The sequence below is a fragment of the Alexandromys fortis genome, unplaced genomic scaffold (genome assembly GCF_014885135.2).
Source record: "Alexandromys fortis isolate MF-2015 unplaced genomic scaffold, M_Fortis_MF-2015_v1.1 scaffold_26, whole genome shotgun sequence".
Taxonomy (NCBI): Eukaryota; Metazoa; Chordata; class Mammalia; order Rodentia; family Cricetidae; genus Alexandromys; species Alexandromys fortis.
In genome coordinates, this window is record NW_026067894.1 from 14,432,520 (window position 1) to 14,451,274 (window position 18,755).

The following is an 18,755-nucleotide window of genomic DNA, read 5'->3' on the forward strand; positions in this document are numbered from 1 at the left end:
TAAAAGGATTAGTAGTAGCTGGGCAGTGGTGACACACACCTTTAATACCAGCACTTGGGAGGCAGGGACAGGCGATCTCTGTGAGTTCAAGGGCCAGCCTGGTCTACAAGAGCTAGCTCCAGGAAAGGCTCCAAAGCTACAGAGTAACCCTGTCAAAAAAAAAAAAAAAAAAAGAAAAAAGAAAGAAAGAAAGATAGAGAAAAAGAAAGATATATTTATTAACCTGGCATGGCAGTACACACTTTTGAGTCTCAGTACTTGGGAGGCAGAGGCACACAGGTCTCTGAGTTTGAGGCCAGCCTGGTCTACATAATGAGTTCTAGGACAGCCAGAGCAACAGAGAAATCTCGAAAAAAAAAAAAAACACAAGAAAAAAATATTTATTTTATGTGTATGCTGATTTTGCCTGTATGTGTGTATATATGTGTGTGTGTGTGTGTGTGTGTGTGTGTGTGTGCGCGCGCGCGCGCGCTATGTACATACTTGGCGCCTATAGAAGTTAGAAGTGGCTGTCAGATCTCCTAAAACTGGAACTACTGTGTGAGTGCTGGGAACCAAAGCCAGGTCCTCTGCAAGAGCAGCCAGTGCTCTTAACCTCTGGGCCATCTCTGCAGACTCTCATCATCATCATTATCATCATGAGCCATCTCTCCAGGCTCCTCTCATCATCATGATGATCATCATCCTCATCCACCTCTCCAGACTCTCACCATCATCATCGGCATCGTCGTCATCACCATCATCATTATTATTTAAAGACAGGGTCTTGCCGGGCATGCCTTAAGCCCAGCACTTGGGAGCAAAGGCAGGATTGATCCTTCCTTAGCCTCCCACATACTAGGATTATGGATGTGAGTCACTACACCTGACTTTTCTAAGATTTGTTATTGTTGTTAATATGTGTAATACATTTTCATTGGTTTTTCAAGACAGGGTTTCTCTGTGTTACAGTCCTAGCTGTCTTGGAACTAGCTCCTGTAGACCACATTAGCCTAGAACTCATAGAGATCCTCCTGCCTCTGCTTCCTGGGTGCTGGGATTAAAGGTGTGCACCACCACTGCTCAGCTCACTTTTTTTAAGATTTATTTATTTATGTATATGAATACTATGTTTACAATTGTGCCTCTATGGCAGAAGAGAGCTTCAAATCGTGTTTAAAATGGTTGTGAGCCATTGTGTAGCTGCTAGGAATTGAACTCAGGACTTCTGGAAGAGCAGCCAGTGCTCTTTTAACCACTGAGCCATCTCTTCAGTCCCTTTTTCTAAGATCTTTAGGCAATTTTTTAAATTAATTAATTAATTTATTATATATGTACAATATTCTGTCTGTGTGTATGCCTGCAGGCCAGAAGAGGGCACCAGACCTCATTACAGATGGTTGTGAGCCACCATGTGGTTGCTGGGAAATGAACTCAGGACCTTTGCAAGAGCAGGCAGTGCTCTTAACCTCTGACCCATCTCTCCAGCCCCATCTTTAGGCAAGTTTTAGAAAATAATTCAGCTGCCGTTCTTCCTTCTCTCTTAACCCTTCTTTTCCTGTTGTTCTTCCTCCTTCTTCTTTGTAAGAAAAATTCATTGAGAATTCTGCAAGGGGTAGCAGGCTGAGCAGTAACTATGGTAACTGCCTGCGACCCCCAAATGCTTCTTGATCATAAATCCCTTCCTCCTCTAATCTATAGCCGACTACAGCTCAGTAGCTCCCACCTCTCCCATGGGCACTTGCAAATGGGGAGCTTCTGGAACTTAAGCTTAATTAACTTTATGTAAATCCTTCTTCTCGCCTCCTTTCTTAATAGGGCGCTATGCTAATCTTTGTTCCAGTGCCTGTTGCTGTTGGCTAGCTTCTGCATATATGCACAAGGCCAGTGGTTTGGTAGATTTGGCTAGGGAGTGGACTTGACAGAACGAGCCCCGATGCTGATGAGGTAGATATAGGAGGAGAGGAAATGGGTCGCTGGTTTTAATTATTCTGCTATATTCATTCTGGGGGCTCTCTAAGGAACAATGGGGAATGTGGCCATATAGTGTCTGTGTTTGCTATAACTGGACTCTGAAATATATATTCTTGTCTTGTGCAGGTTAATTCTGTGAGGTTGCAAAAGGTTTCTTTTCTCTCCTATGTTATTCAGAGGCTCATCCTGGGTGTCTTAGGGTTTCTACTGTTGTGACACGCTCATCAAAAGCAACTTGGGGAGGAAAGAATTTATGTCACTCACTCTTACATATAGCAGGGTATCATCAAAAGCAGTTAGGCAGGAACCTGGAGGCAGGAGCTGATGCAGAGGCCACAGAGAAGTGCTCTTTAGGGCTTGCTCCTTGTGACTTGCCCAGTCTGCTTTGTTAAACAACGCAGGGCCAGCTGCCCAGAGGCGGTATTATCATTAAAGGCTTACCTATAACTCAGCCTTCTGGAGGTATTTTCTCAACTGAGGTTCCTACTCTTAGGTGATTCTTCATATGTCAAGTTGACATAAAATTAGATGGGACACTGAATGTAATTCTGTATGAGTGATAAACACTAAGAAAGAGATTAATTTCTTCTCTCTCTCTCTCTGGTTTTCGTGGTAGGGTTTCTCTGTGTTACAGCCCTGGCTGTCCTGGAACTCACTCTGTAGACCAGGCTGGCCTCTAACTCACAGAGATCCGCCTGCCTCTACTGTCCCAAGTGCTGGGATTAAAGGCTGACACCACCACCACGCGGCCTTTTTGTTGTCGTTGTTCTGTTTATTTTTCTTGTTTTTTTTTTTGAAGTATGTAAATCTTATCTGAATGTTTCCTAAAAGCTTCAAAGTCTTTGCAAAACTTGGCTGTGGAAGGACCCAGAAAACTGAACCGTCCTGTGACTGGGAATATTTGGCTTTAGTCTCTTTGGTGGAGCTTCAGATAAAAGGCTTTGGTATTCAGAATTTAATTTGCTAAGGTGTAAATTGCATAACAATAAAGTCTTTGCTGAGCTTCAAGTCAGTTCACCAGTAGCTGGCTTTCCTGAGACTGCAAAGGCCAAAAATCATCCTAGAGTGACCCCATGAACCGAATACCCGACACAACACACTTCTTTTTAGTCCTGTGTAGACATGCGTGTCTGCAGGTGGGTATGTGAATGTGAGTGTAGGTGCTGGCAGAGGTCAGAGGCTTCACATTCACAGGAGCTGGAGTTTCAAATAGTAGTGCGCTCCCTGATGTGGATCGCTTGGGCTGGGAACCAAAGCACTCTTAATTTATAACCCTACGTTATTTCTGTGTGACATAGCTTATCATTTCTTTGTGTTGAAAATGTTCAACATATCTATTCCAACGACCTTGGAATATACAATTAGTTGTTATCACTATAACGATCCCACGGTGTTGTTGAACATTAAGTTCTGTGTGGGGACACACTTGAGAGATGACACATCTATTGATCCATTCAGAGTGCTTCCTGCACCATCAGGACCAGAGCTTTGCATGCAAGATGGATAACAAGTCAGGTGTCACACAAAGTCTTGTGCATACACACATGCATGTACATTTATAGATGTACAACATACACACAGGTGCATAAATAAAAAAAAAATTGTAGCAGCTCATTGCAGTACTTACTTACCTGTGATCCCAGAGTTTGAGAGGTGACAGCGGCAGGAAGTTTAAGGTCATCATTGGCTACATACTGAGTTTCAATTCAAACTGGGGGTGGTGGCGCAGGCCTTCAATCCCAGCACTGCAGAGTCAGAGGCAGGTGGATCTCTGACTTCAAGGCTAGCCTGGTCTACAGAGCAAGTTACAGGACAGCCAGGGTTACACAGAGAAACCCAGTCACAAACCCTGCCCCCCCAAAGAAACAACCTGTAAACAAAAAACAAGGGGCTAGGGCTGGAGAGATGGCTCAGAGGTTAAGAGCATTGCCTGCTCTTCCAAAGGTCCTGAGTTCAATTCCCAGCGACCACATGGTGGCTCACAACCATCTTCACACAGACAGAATATTGTTAACATAATAAATAAATAATTTTTTTTTAAAAAAAAACAAGGGGCTAGAGAAATGGCTCAGTGGTTGGGAACAATGACTGCTCCTCCAGAGGACCTGGGTTCAATTCCCAGTATCCACATAGCAGATTAGACCTGTCTGAAACTCTAGTTTCAGGGCTTCTGATGCCCTCACACAGACACATATGCAGGCAAAACACCAACGGACATGAAATAAAACAAACCAAAACCAACCAAACAAACAAAAAAATGAGAATGAAGAAAACAAAAAGAACACCAAAATCAAACCCCCAAATCAGTACCTAATAAACAAGTTTCCAAGCCAGCCAGTATTCCAGCACAGACGTGGAAGGAGCTCTCAAAGTCCCAGCCCTAATTAAGAAACTGTGGCCAGCTGAGAGCTTGTAGGGGCACGAGAGTCAGTTTACTTTAAGGGTGTAGTGCCTGGTGGGTGACCAGCGGGTGACCCATACCCGGCAGTAAATAAGCAGCAGAAATTGGACTCGAAGCTGGGGGAATTGTAGGGAAGTGGGACTGGATCCTAGAGAGCAGAGTGGAGAGTAAATACAACCAAAATTTTTGAAATTCTCAAAGAATTCATAAAAATATTTTTTAAACCATGAAACAGCTTTCCATTTCTCGTGTTCTCCTGTACCGTGGCAATCACGAGTCTACTTTTTTTCCTGTAGAAGTGTGACATTTTACATGACCACAGAAGTGGAAGTATACCATATTTATCTTTGCATGAATGACATTTTTTTCCTTTTCTTTCTTTTTCTTTTTTTTTTTTTTCTCAAAACAGGTTTGTCTGTGTAGCCCTGGTTGTATTGGAACTCACTTTGTAGACTAGGCTGACCATAAAGAGATCTGCCTGCCTCTGCCTCCTGAGTGGTGGAATTAGAGGTATGGGCTACCACGCCCACCTTCTAAATGACTTATTCCACACAGTTTGTCCACAAAATGATGCTAGGAAGGCTCCCTGCTGAGCTGCATCCCAGGCACTTTTTATTTTCAATTTAATTTCTGTTTTTGTTTCATTCTTTCATTTACTTTTTTTGGAGACAAGGTCTCACTACTGAGCCTTGGCTGCCTAGGATCTCACAAAGAACTGCCTGCCTCTGCCTCACTGGGTGCCGGGATATGTAATACTATTTTGTTTGTGTTTTTAACAACTAAAGCTTGCCTGAAGATCAGAGTACAGAGCTAAGCCACTTGAGGCCAGGCAGTGGTGGCACACACGTTTAATTCCAGCACTAAGGAGGTGGAGACAGGAGGGATACGGCTGGGTGGAGAGAGGAATATAAGGCAGGAGGAGACAGGAGCTCATGCAGTCTGAGGAGCAGTGTGGTCTGAGGCAGTCAGTCTGAAGACAGAATCGCCCCTTTGGTCTGAGCTTTGGTATGGGTAAGAACTCTAGTGGCTGGCTGCTCTGCTTCTCTGATCTTTCAGCTTTCACACCCGATAGCTGACTCCAGGGCTTTTTATTATTAAGACCAATTAGAATTCGTGCTACAGGAATATAAGGCCTGCCCCACCACACTAGGTAATCTTGAGCTCTCTCCCCTTCTGCTACCCCCCTCCCCTCCCAATGCTGGACTGGGTTCTGTAGGTTCTGTACAGCCTTCCACAATAACTGCGCCGTTCTATTTTCAGTTTCTTGTCTTTTTAGCTATGCTAACACTGTAGTGATGCAGGAAAACAATGACAAAAACAAAAAGAAAAACAAAAACTGGATTATTGTTGACTTTAGCCCAGTGGTCCCAAACCATCCTCCCTCACTGGGCTCTTTTGCCGGTCTGTTAGATGAAACAGATGCTCTTGATGAAATACAATCACTCTATCCATCTTAATTTGATAAAATCTGTACCCTCAAATAAATTCCTTTTTAATACTCCATGCCTCTAACCGGGGTGTAGGCACACAGCACTACTTCGTGTTGTAGAGTCAAATATGGTTAGTTCAGGTCATGCCCTCATGGGATTGCATCTAATTCTATTTGCTTTCGGATTTCTTGTTTTTCTTTCTCACCTTGCCCCGCAACAGGGTCTCATGCAGCCCCTGTTATATAGCTGCTGATGAGCTTGAACTTCTGATCCTCCTGCTACACCTCCTAAATACTCGTACTAGAAGATCATGTCACCGTGCTCAGGTGTTGAGATGAACCCAGGGCCTGGTACATGTTCAGTAGGCATTCTTGCAACTGAGTTACAACCCTCTCCCTCTTACATGCCAGCTTTATTTGAGACATGGTTTAAAACTTTAGCTCAGGCTGGCCTGTAATTAAGGGCAATCCTCCTGCCTCAACTTCTCAAGGCCTGGGATTGATTTTAGACAGGAGCCATCACACTGACTTTATCATTTTTGTTTTTAAGATTTATTTATTTATTATGTATACAACATTCCTTCCATGTATGCTTGCATGCCAGAAGAGGGCACCAGATCTCATTACAGATGGTTGTGAGCCACCATGTGGTTGCTGGGAATTGAACTCAGGACTTCTGGAAGAGCAGTCAGGGCTCTTAACCTCTGAGCCTTCTCTCCAGCCCCATTTTTGTTTTTTGAATGATGCTCTTTTTCAAATACAAATAGCATCCCATTTATATTTCACAGAATAACTGACCCACTCTGGTTATATAGATTGCACATTTGACAGACACATTGAGTGAAGTGAGACTCTGTGTTGGGATAATGTTTTGTTTTGTTTTGTTTTTGAGACAAGGTTTCTCTGTAGCTTTGGAGCCTGAGCCTGTCCTGGAATTAGCTCTTGTAGACCAGGCTGGCCTCGAACTCACAGAGATCTGCCTGCCTCTGCTTCTGTGTGAAGCCGGGCGGGTGGTGGCGCACGCCTTTAATCCCAGCACTCGGGAGGCAGAGGCAGGTGGATCTCTGTGAGTTCGAGACCAGCCTGGTCTACAAGAGCTAGTTCCAGGACAGGCTCCAAAGCCACCGAGAAACCCTGTCTCGAAAAACCAAAAAAAGAAAACCAACCTTAGTTTATGTGACAAATACCACCAGACAATAGGTTCCTCCAGGATTATGAATAATTTGGATGGTATCCCATAGAAATACTAGACTTAAAAAACAATAAAGAAGCCATAATTTCACCATTTGTGAAGCAGATATTCAATTTTTGTGCAATTCGAAATGGAGTAATCTCCCAAGACTGGTTATACAGTCCAAATGGACTTACAAAGTTGACAGATACCTTTCACCTGCTCAAACACAGAACAGAGAATCATCTCTAGCTGACCTGTGCACACTGCATATTCCATTCTTGTGTTAATGCAAATTTGCATGTCACCTTTAAAAGTTTGTGTCTTTTCAGAGAGAGAAAAAAAGGACCAGATGACCAAGAAATAGCTCAGTGATCCAGCCTCTCAGAATGCCTCTGTAGAAGTTTCCTCAAAACTCTGCATCCAGAACAACTTAAAAACTGCTGGCTGAATTAATAGAGGCAGACAGATCTCTGTTAATTCAAGGCCACTATACAAAACCGACCCAGTCTAAAAGAGAACTCTCTTAAGGATGGTTCAAAAGAGTTAACTCAAAAGTTGAAAGCTAGGAAAATGTAACAATAAGAAAATAATTTGAGCCGGGTGGTGGTGGTGCACGCAGCCTTTAATCCCAGCACTTGGGAGGCAGAGGCAGGTGGATCTCTGTGAGTTCGAGACCAGCCTGGTCTACAAGAGCTAGTTCCAGGACAGGCTCTAAAACCACAGAGAAACCCTGTCTCGAAAAACAAAAAACAAACAAAAAAAAATTATTTGAAGAATTTTAGGTCACAGTTAGAGTTAGGGTTAGGGTGATCCCACTACATAGGAGTCACACGCTCTTAATCTCAGCACTAGGGAGGCAGAGACAGGAGTGATATGGCTGGGCAGAGAGAGGAATATAAGGCTGGAGGAGACAGGCGCTCAGTGCAGTCAGTCTGAAGAAGTCTGAGGACAGGATTGGCTTTTTGATCTGAGCGTTGGTAGAGGTACAAACTCTACTAGCTGGCTGTCCTGCTTCTCTGATCTGCAACATTAACCCCTAAATATGATTCTGGGTTTTTATTATTAATACCAATTAGAATTCGTGTTACAACAGACTACTCTAGCCAGGACTTTAGTTAAATCCTGCACTTTTCCATCACACAAAGACTGGATTGTTGTTGGTTTTTTTTTTTTAATCTAGCCTCACATTGGAACACCAAAATGCTGTTTGTTCTGTTACTCTTTTTAATATTTTTGGCTTTTCTGGGGATCTGCCACCCAGCTCCCAAATAAATCACATACATGGAGGAGGCTTATTATTACTTATAAATGCCCAACCTTAGCTTGACTTGTTTCTAGCCAGCTCTTCTTAAATTATCCTGTCTACCTTTTAGCTCTGGGCCTTTTCTTTTTCTTACTTCTGTGTATCTTACTTTTACACTTCCTTAGTGACTGGCTGGGTGGCTAGGCCTTCGAGTCCTCCTCTTCTTGTTCTTCTTTCTCTTTGCCCAGATTTCTCCTCCTATTTATTCTCTCTGCCTGCCAGCCCTGCCTAGCCTTTCTCCTGCCTTGACATTGGCTGTTCAGCTCGTTTTTAGACCCTCAGGTGTTTTAGACAGGCAGAGAATCATAATTTCACAGAGATAAACAAACACAACATAAAAGAATGCAACACATCTTTGAATCATTAAACAAATATTCCACAGCACAGACAAAATTAACACGTCTTAAAATAATACTCTACAATACTGGATAACAATACAGATAGCTCTGGCAGGACTTGACCATTATTCCAATTTTCTCAGAGTCCACTGAAGATGCCATCACTCCCAGACAGCAGGAAGCAATTTTAAGAATGCAATGCCCAGGGCTGGAGAGATGGCTCAGTGGTTGAGAGCATTGCCTGCTCTTCCATAGGTCCTGAGTTCAATTCCCAGCAACCACATGGTGGCTCACAACCATCTGTAGAGAGGTCTGGCGCCCTCTTCTGGCCTTCGGTCATACAGACAGAATATTGTATACATAATAATTAAATAAATATTAAAAAAAAAAAGAATGCAATGCCCACATTCATGAGCGGTGGGGTGGATGGTTTTTGGGCATTTGATGTATTATGGATGTTTGTTTTCATTTAGAGAGTTGGTTGCAAGTTGTTATTGGTCATGATTAGAGAAGAAACTAAGCAAAGGAGGTTAGATTAAGGGATCTCTTTCTCTTTTTTTTTTTTTCTCTCTCCTTTCTCTTCTATTTAGTATTGGGGGAAATACTTTACATTGGTATGGATTTTTTTTATTTTATTTATTTTTTTTTAGTTTTTCAAGACAGGGTTTCTTTGTAGCTTTGGAGCCTGTCCTGGCACTAGCTCTTGTAGACCAGGCTGGCCTTGAACTCACAGAGATTCACCTGCCTCTGCCTCCCGAGTGCTGGGATTCAAGACGTGCGCCACCACTGCCCGGCCGGCATGGATTTTTTTTAAAGATTTATTTATTTATTATCTATACAACATTCTGCCTCGATGTATGCCCGCACGCCAGAGGAAGACACCAGATCTCAGTACAGATGGTTGTGAGCCACCATGTGGTTGCTGAAAATTGAACTCAGGACCTCTGGAAGAGCAGCCAGTGCTCTTAACCTCTGAGCCATCTCTCCAGCCCGGATTTTTTATATTGATACAAATTTAATGTAATTTTTATTAAAACATACTGTATATACGTTTCTATTCTTTTTTATTTATTTATTTATTTATTTATTTATTTATTTATTTATTTATTATATATACAATATTCTGTCTGCGTGTGTGTCTGCAGGCCAGAAGAGGGCACCAGACCTCATTACAGATGGTTGTGAGCCACCATGTGGTTGCCGGGAATTGAACTCAGGACCTTTGGAAGAGCAGGCAATGCTCTTAACCACTGAGCCATCTCTCCAGCCCCCAACGTTTCTATTCTTGTTTAAGGTATTTTACCTATGCAACTCATTTAAAAATGTAAAGTTCTGGGCTGGAGAAATGGCTCAGAGGTTAAGAGAGAGCACCGATTGTCCTTCTAGAAGTCCTGAGTTCAATTCCCAGGAACCACATGGTGGCTCACAACCATCCTTAATGAGAGCTGGTTCCCCATTCTGGCCTGTAAGCATACATGCAGGAAGAACATTGTACATGAAATAAATTAAAAAAAAAAAGAAAAAAAAAGTAAAGTTCTAGTCCTTGAATGTACTTCTATTTATTTATTTTTTTAATTTTTAAGAATTCTTTTTTAAATTTATTTATTAAGCATACAATGTACTGCTGGCAAGGAAGGCACCAGGTCTCATTTCAGAAGTCCTGCCTACCCTCTCCTTCCTCTCTATTGGCCATTCAGCTTTAAAACCAATCAGGTGTCTTAGGTAGGTAAGGTAAAATAGTGACACATCTTTAAACAATTTGATCAAATATCCTACAACAAGCCAGCTTGGTCTCTACACAGTGAGTTCCAGGACAGTAAGGACTATGCAGAGAGAAACCTCCCCCATCTCTCTCTCACCCCCTCACATATACTCACAGGCACCCCCCCCCCAAACAAAAAAGCCCAACTAACTTTACTTAGCTTCTGTTAAACTGCTTGCAAAAATCTTTCCCCTGCGTTGCCAAGTGAGATACAAGGATGTGGTTTTTGTCTTTAAAAACTCTTACTGTGCTACCAGGTGGTGGTGGGGCACGCCTCTAACCCCAGCACTCAGGAGGCAGCGTGGATCTCTGTGAGCTCAAGACCAGCCTGGTCTACAAGAGCTAGTTCCAGGACAGGCTCCAAAGCTACAGAGAAACCCTGTTTCCAAAAACCAAAAACTATAAACAAACAAACAAACAAACATAATCCATAAAACAAAAAGAGAAACTCTTACTTTGGGACTGGAGAAATGATTCAGAGGTTAAGAGCACTGAATGTTTTTCCAGAGGACCCAGGTTCAATTTCCAGAACCCACATGGCAGCTTACAACTGTCTGTAACAGGGGATCCAACATTGTCACACAGACATGAATGTAGGCAAAATACCAATGCACATAAAATAAAAATAAATTACATATAAATATATTTTATATAATTTTATTTTCTATAAAATATAAAATAATAAATCTTCTAATTTATAATTATATTGTTATATCTTATAGTAATAAATTATATATATACATATATATATATAACAAAAAAACTTTCATTATAAAGACTTGGTTGCACACTTGGGTGCCAAATGTCTGAGTGTAGTTGCACTTGCCTGGAATAAAGACTTATAATTGGGTATAGACAGTGTCTGAGTGGTCTTCTCTGGTGGGCACCCCATAGCCATGCAGTGATAAACAGAACACTCAGTAGGATGAAATTTTATGGGTACTGCCTGTGATAGTTTGAATGCAATAGGTCCCCATAATCTCAGAAGGAAAGGCACTATATGGAGGTGTGGCTTTCCTAGAATGAATGGATAAGACCAAGGTGGAGGAAGCGGGTCACTGTGGGGGTGGGCACTGAAGTTTCCTATCCTCAGAATACCACCCTCTGAGTCAGTCAACCTCCTGTTGCCTGCACTCTCAGCTCCAGCACCACCTCTGCCTGCATGTCGCCATGCTGCCCGTCATGATAATAGCCTGAACCCCTGACACTGTAAGACTGTAAGTGAGCTACCCCAACTAAATGTTTTCTTTGTAAGCGTTGCCAGGGTGGCCGGCCAGTGGTGGTGCACGCCTTTAATCCCAGCACTTGGGAAGCAGAGGCAGGTGGATATCCTTGACTTTGAGGCCAACCTGGTCTACAGAGCAAGTTCCAGGACAGCTAGTGCTATTATTACAGAGAAGCCCTGTCTCAAAAAACTAAAAAACAAAACCCAAAAAAAAAACAAAAAACCCTGGCTTTTCTTATGTATGGTGATGAAGAGAGGCAGGGGTATCTGGGAGAGTCCAGAATGTGCAAGACTCTGAGCCAGAAGCCATGTTTGGGGAGTGGGGCGGGATGGGAGAGGGGAAAGAGGGCAGGTGCAGCAGCTCAGAGATCCAAACTACAAAGATGGCGTGTAACCAAAGTGGTTGGATTATATACGGAATAGCAGCCCAGCCCCCTGGACGGAGAGTTTGGGGTAGGGGTGGGGTATGTTCCAGGAGGACCCTGAAACAGGTAGGAGTGTGGGGGTGTGTGGCGGGGGAGAGGTGTGGGGTGTTGGGGGGTTGTGATGCAGGAAGAACCAGTTGGAGGGTCTGCTTTGATATGTTAAATAGGCACCTCATTCACTTATCCCAGGTTTGAAACCTAACATCCCAGCCTTTTTGTTGATAAAGTGCAAATGGGTAGGGGCCAAGTGTAATCTCTCTCTGACTACTTGCTGTTGACAGCAGGATGTCATTGTTCGCTGGCTGGGCGGGGGCAGGAAAGCTGAACTGCTGGTCCAGGAGGAGCAGGTTGCTTCGCTGGGTGTCCAGGCTCTTCATAACCACCTGGGGCTAGCTGCTTTGAAGCTGTCCAGGACGCGGATTTTGAGGGAACACCTGGAGCTGGAGCTGGACCAGTCTATAGTTGCTCTGAAATCTGTAGCACGCTTAGACTGGGGAGAGAAGGTTAAGTTAAGGAATTTAGAATGAAATCTTGGGTGTACATTTGAAACTTCCAGGCTCAAGGTCCTGGTTGTTGTGGGAGGGCAGTCTCAAGACTAGGGAAAGGGGCAGAGATTCCACTCTCGGGGATAGGCAGTAGGCAGTGTACCACCATGCCCTGCCCCTTTTGTGAATTCTGTTAAAATTTTTTTCTTCAGAAGTATCACACAATTTTTTGATGCAGGGTTTGAAGTAGCCTTGACTAACCTTTATTAACGTCGCTATGCATCAGAGGACGACTTTGAACCTCTGATTCACCTCCCTCTACCTTCCTGATGCCAGGGATTAGCAGGTGCACTTTACCGTGACACTAATGCTGCTCTGGGAACCAAACTTCATCGGGCTCCATGAGCTAGGCTAGCACTCCATCAGCTAAGCAACATGCCCAACCCAAATTACGCCTTATTATTATTTGTAGCCCTGGTTGTCCTGGAACTCACTAGATAAACCGGGCTGACTTTGAACTCACAGAGATCTTCCTGCCTCTGCCCCCAAGGGCTGGGATTGAAGGCATGCGCTACCTACCATGAACAACTATTATATCCCATTATTAATACATAGTTGTACAGTGAAAATTCTCTTTCTAAAGAAGTGACTTAGTCTGCAGGATGACAAAGAAGTTGTGGAGGTGGATGTGGCCACTTTAAGGTCTGTGAAGGAAGAGATGGAGGAGGTAATTTGGTTGTAGTGAAAACTTGGGTGGAAGAGGGGGGCCATAAGGGTAAAAGAGGTGACAAGGAATGAATCTGGAGGCACTGCTTGGAAGCATCGCAGATCCGGGGCTTGCAGGTAGGCTTTGTGCATGCTGTAGTTCTGGTTCTAGGAGAGAGGGCAATAGTGATGGTGGGCCAGGATATGGAGGTCACACGGGAGCGGGTGGCTGTGGCAGCAACAGTGAAGGAGGAAGTTCTGGCAGTGCTAATAACGGTGCAGGTGGACACTGTAATGACTCTGGAACTGACAGTGGACAATCGTGATCACATTATGGACTCTGAATGGGGTAGCACTACCTATAGTGGTGGTTATCAAGCTGGTGAATGAGAGAGTATGTTATTTAAAAAATATGTATTTTCTTGAAGCCAGAGAGGTGATTCAGCTGTTGAGAGCACTGGATAGTGCTTTTCTAGAAATTCTGAGCTCAAGTCCCAGCAACCATATGGTGGTTTACAACTGCTTATAATGGGATAGACTTATTTACTTATTTACTTACTTGTTATGGAGACAGTGTTCTGCCTGCATGTATGCCTGCACACCAGAAGAGGGCACCAGATCTCATTACATATGGTTGTGAGCCACCATATGGTTGCTGTGAACTGAATTCAGTACCTCTGGAAAAGCTGCTGGTGCTTTTAACCTCTGAGCTATCTCTCTAGCCCTGGCAAAAGGTTTTGAAATGAATAAGAGAGTCAGAATTGGTAGAGAATTGGGAGAGAAAGGAAGCAGATGTCAGGAAGATGCAGGTTACTTTAAGATCGTTGTCATGAATACATTAGACCAATGGTTCAAACTTTCCTAATGCTGCAACCCTTTGTTTTTCTAAGGGGGGTTAAGACAAGGTTTCGCTGTAGCTATCGATCCTGTTCTGGAACTCACTCTTGTAGACCAGCTGCCCTCGAACTCACAAAGATCCCCGTGCCTCTGCCTCCTGAGTGCTGGGATTAAAGGCGTGCGCCACCACCACCTGGCTATGCTGCAACCCTTTATACAATTCCTCATGTTGTAAAGACCCCCAGCCATAAAATTTCTTCATTGCTACTCCATAACTGTAATTTTGCTCTTGTTGTGAATTGTAATGTAAATATCTGATTATAGGATATCTAATATGTGATCCCTGTGAGGTCTCAACCTACAGGCTAAGAACCAATGCATTAGAAACACTTTAAAAGTCTGCCACAGAAGGAGTGATTGTCCACAGTCAGGTAAATTTCTTCCACTTGAACAGGAAACCCTTCTTGTTCAGAACTGTCAGAACAATAGTTGGTCAAAAAACAACAAAAAAAATGTACAGCCTCTTTTTTTTGTTTTGTTTTGTTGTTTTTGGGAGGGGGCGCTGAGGCAGAGTTTCTCTGTGTAACAGCTCGGGCTGTGCTGAAACACTGCTTTTTAGACCAGGCTGGCTGGCTGGCTTTCTTTCTCTTTCTTTTTTGATTTTTTGAGACAGGGCTTGTCTGTGTAACAGCCCTAGCTGTCCTGGGACCCACTATGTAGACCAGGCTGGTCTCGAACTCACAGAGATCTGCCTGCCTCTGCCACCCGAGTGCTGGGATTAAAGGTGTGCGCCACCACTGCTGGGCCATTGCCGTTCCACTTATAAACTGTTACATTTTACTGGAAGGGAGTATTCTACAGCCTGTAAAAATGATGGACACCATCCAGACTTTTATTTACCTACATGTCTTTTCTTAATCTCTCTATTTGCTTTAGCCTTGGACGTGTAAATAAAGTCTAGGATATTAAAAAAAAAGAAATTCCTTGGTAGAAATGAATGTATTTCTCTTTGTTCTACCCATGAGTAAAACTAAAGATAACAGTCTCAGCAATGTAGCAAGGACCAGCATGGAAACTTGCAGCCATTTCAGTTTTCAGCAAAAGCTCTTGGGTTCAAAAACCTACCAACTGACACACAGGAGCATACTCATCCTGTGAGTATAGGAGCCTCAAAGTAAGTATTGCCATGGAAAATGATACCTCTTCAGTCAGAGACTTACATTCTTTTAAAAGATCATTTTTTTTGTGTGAATTTCCTATTATCCCAGCGCTCCAGTCACTTAGATGATCAAGGCAGGAGGATCAAGAGTTCCAGGCTAGCCTGAGCTACAGAGCAACCCAGCCCGATCCAACCCAACCCCAACCAATTTCTTTGTATTTCTTATTACATGTCTCTCTTTTGTCCCTAAGCCATCACGAAGATTCCATTAGGAAAGTTTTATTCTGTGTGAGCACTTCATGACTAGCCTAGGCAGAAGGATGAATCAAGCTCTCGTTCTCCTGAGCTCTCTTCAATGTGTTTCAGAAAAGAGAGAGCCCACTCCTCTTGGCTTTTCCTGTTTTGACAGCGCGGCTCTTATCCTGTAAGTCTGATTCTCCCGCTCCTGCAGAGGAGGCGAAGGATGACACAGCAATTGCAGGTTACCATGGCCCATCTTCCCAGGAGAGCAACCACGTTCTTGAAATATCAAGGGACTTTCCATTTTATGTCCTCTTGCCCAGTTGTCTTGATTGAAGACCGTTTTGTACATTCCAAATTCTGGAGTGATGCAACTCCAGTCTGGGTTCAGGTTTCTCACCAGCCACTCAGTATCTTGACTTAATCTACGTCAAATGACCATACTGAAATGTTAACTTTGAAAGCAATGGAGTAGCCGGTGTCTAGGATCCTGCCCCGTTTTGTTATTCTAATGACAACGACTGGAGCATCTTCAGTTGTTAGTTCTGTCTTCAGTACCACCAGTGGATCTGATTTGAAGGTTGGAAGTTGGTCCTTGGTAGTCTCTATCCTTCCCCTCTTGGCAAGGTGTTGGTTTTTCCTCGAGATAACTGTCCCGTTTTCTTCTTAGTTGGGATTCTTCATGCTCAAAGGTTCCCTGAGAACTTCAACTCACCAACATTTTCTCTTTTTAGCAATATCTCTGCAGTCAGGGGTAGGGTGGTGATGTGCACCCCTCATTGTCATTTCACCTAGTCCTCCAGGCAGTCCTTTCATTAGGATCTTTCATCCTGCCATCATCCCTTGGTCATGGTCCCTTTAAGGGAGCGGCCATAATTGAGTGGTGGGAGCAGCTGCTGGCAGCAAACAGACGAGCAGGATTTGGCCTAGTCTGGGCCACTCACCGCGCACGCTCAGGACCGGGGGCTTGGTGGGAAAGGGAGGAGGGGCTTGTAGTGCGCCTGCGCACCAGGGACGCGCGCAAGGGGCTGGTTTGGAGATCCCTTTAAGAAACCACAGGCGGAGGAATTTCTCTGAGAGAAAATAATCCTACTCACGGGGCCCCCTTGGAGGCCATTAACCCCCCGAGTCCCGGCCCCCCTGCCCCGGCTGGCCCTCGTGCCCACGCGCACGCCGGTGGGACCCCCAGGAGCTGCGGCCGGCGCGCGGGCCTCCGCCCCCTCGTCATTCCCGCGTCAGGCCCAGCGGGGGCGAAGGGGACCGGACCGTCGCGAGTGAAGCGCCGTGTCTGCAGTGTGGGCGGGGGCCGAGAGGGCCCGCGGCCGCCGCGCCGGGAGCCGCCGCGGTTCCGAGCGGGGCCCAACATGGCGGAGCGGGAGGTGGAGACCGGCCCCCGAAAGAGGGTAGGTGAGGTGAGGCCGCGGGCGGGCTCCGGACTGCGGGCGGGCGGGCGGCGGGGGGCGGGGCGCGGCCGGCCCCGTTCAGCCTCGGGCTCGTGGGTGGCGCGGTGGTCGACGGCCCGAGGGCGGGGCGGCCCGTGGCGGCCCGGGGGTCCTCTCTGCAGGTGGGACAAAGCTCGCTGGCCAGCGGCGAGGGGGAGGGGTGGGGGCCGTGGTCCGCTCGGGTCCCCTCCCTTTCCCTGCTTGGGGGCGGTGGGTGCCTACTCGGCGAGCCTAGGGGACGCAAGGTGTCAGGCTCCGCTTCTGCATCCTCGAGGGTAACGGAGTCCGTGGAAGTTTCTCTGGGGAGAGGTCAGGTGGGGGCAGCGGTGGCGGGAAGAAGTCGTGGAGGGGCTGCCTTCTGAGCAGTCACCGGGTGGGTGCTGCGGGAACACCGACCGTAGCCAATTCATCTTCCTGCTATCTCTCCCCTCCCCCTTGACCGTTATCAAGATCCAAAGTGGACACGGTACTCTTCACCTCGGAAGAAGTTGGGCTGTCTCTTGGTGTTGGAGGAAGGCTTCTTTTTTTTTTTTTTTTTTATTTTTTTATTTTGAGAACGAGAAATACGTTGTAGTCTTCTAGCTTCTTTACCTGCAGTTAGGAGCGTGGAAGAGTGGCAAGTTTTGTCGTTAGGAGGATGTACCCTGCCAGCCTGCCTGCCTAGGTGAAGCCTTGTCTACGTAGGAGTTGTTGGAACCCTTGTAAAAGTTTCTCATGAAACTTTTTTTTCTTAATATAATTGCAAGTGGTTTTCTTCAGATGGAGAGCAATACTATTGATTGAGCAATATTTTTTGAGGGCATTTCTTTTACTTCCCCTTGCCAGCTTGTTAAAGCATCAAGTCGCCTATCTGGAGTCTTCCTATTGGAATTGGCCTCAAATGATGGGGTAGTTGTTAACGCAACCTGATTAAAACATTGTCATGGGACCTTAACCGAAATGCTTCTTCCTTCAGCATAAAACAAGTGTCGCTTCGAAGACAGACACTGTTAACACACTGAGTGCTGACTGTGTGCCTAACCCCTTGTGAAGTGCTTTGTGAGTTCAACCTCATAGTTAAACCAGAAACCCATTAGTCGCCGAGGAAATGCAGTTTTTTTTTCTTGTGTTACGTAATTAAGTCTGCAAAATCCAGGGTTTTGATCTGTCATTTGAATACAGGGTTGCCCTTGAGTTGGATTGCCACTTAGGAGTTTCTGCCTTGTCTTTTTTTTCCTACTCCTTAATTTTATTTATTTTCCTTGTTCTTTTTTAAAATTCATATTTATTGAGCTCTACATTTTTCTCTGCTCCCTTCCCTGCCTCTGCCCTCCCCTCTTCAATCCTTCCCCAAGGTCCCCATGCTCCCAATTTACTCAGGAGAACTTGGCTTTTTCTACTTTCTACTTCCCATGTAGATTAGATCTATGTAAGTCTCTCTTAGTGTACACATTGTTGTCTAAATTCTCTGGGATTGTGGTTTGTAGGCTGGCTTTCTTTGCTTTATGTTTAAAAACCACCTATGAGTGAGTACATGTGGTAATTGTCTTTCTGTGTCTGGGTTGCCTCACTCAAAATAATGTTTTCTAGCTCCATCCATTTTCCTTCAAAGTTCTTATTTTTTTCTGCTGTGTAGTACTCCATTGTGTAAATATACCACATTTTCCTTATCCATTCTTTGGTTGAGGGACATTTAGGTTGTTTCCAGGTTCTGGCTATGACAAACAAAGCTGCCATGAACATAGTTGAGCAGATGTCCTTGTGGCACGATTGAGCATCCTTTGGATATATACCCAAAAGTGTTATTACTAGGTCTTGAGGAAGGTTGTGTCCTAATTTTCTGAGAAATCACCACACTGACATCCAAAGAGGTTGTACCAGCTTGCATTCCCACCAGC

General features: G+C 44.7%; 1 protein-coding gene across 2 annotated transcripts in view; it reads left to right on the forward strand.

The window, feature by feature from the left end:
* The first annotated feature begins 15,259 nt into the window (after nucleotides 1-15,259).
* Nucleotides 15,260-18,755, forward strand: part of Zmym4 (zinc finger MYM-type containing 4) — a 120,867-nt gene continuing 117,371 nt past the window's right edge. For both annotated transcript variants that reach the window (XM_050156529.1, XM_050156538.1), the window contains exon 1: nucleotides 15,260-16,839. In XM_050156529.1, the coding sequence (XP_050012486.1) occupies nucleotides 16,801-16,839 (39 nt within the window). In that variant the 5' untranslated portion in view covers nucleotides 15,260-16,800. The remainder of the gene's footprint in view (nucleotides 16,840-18,755) is intronic.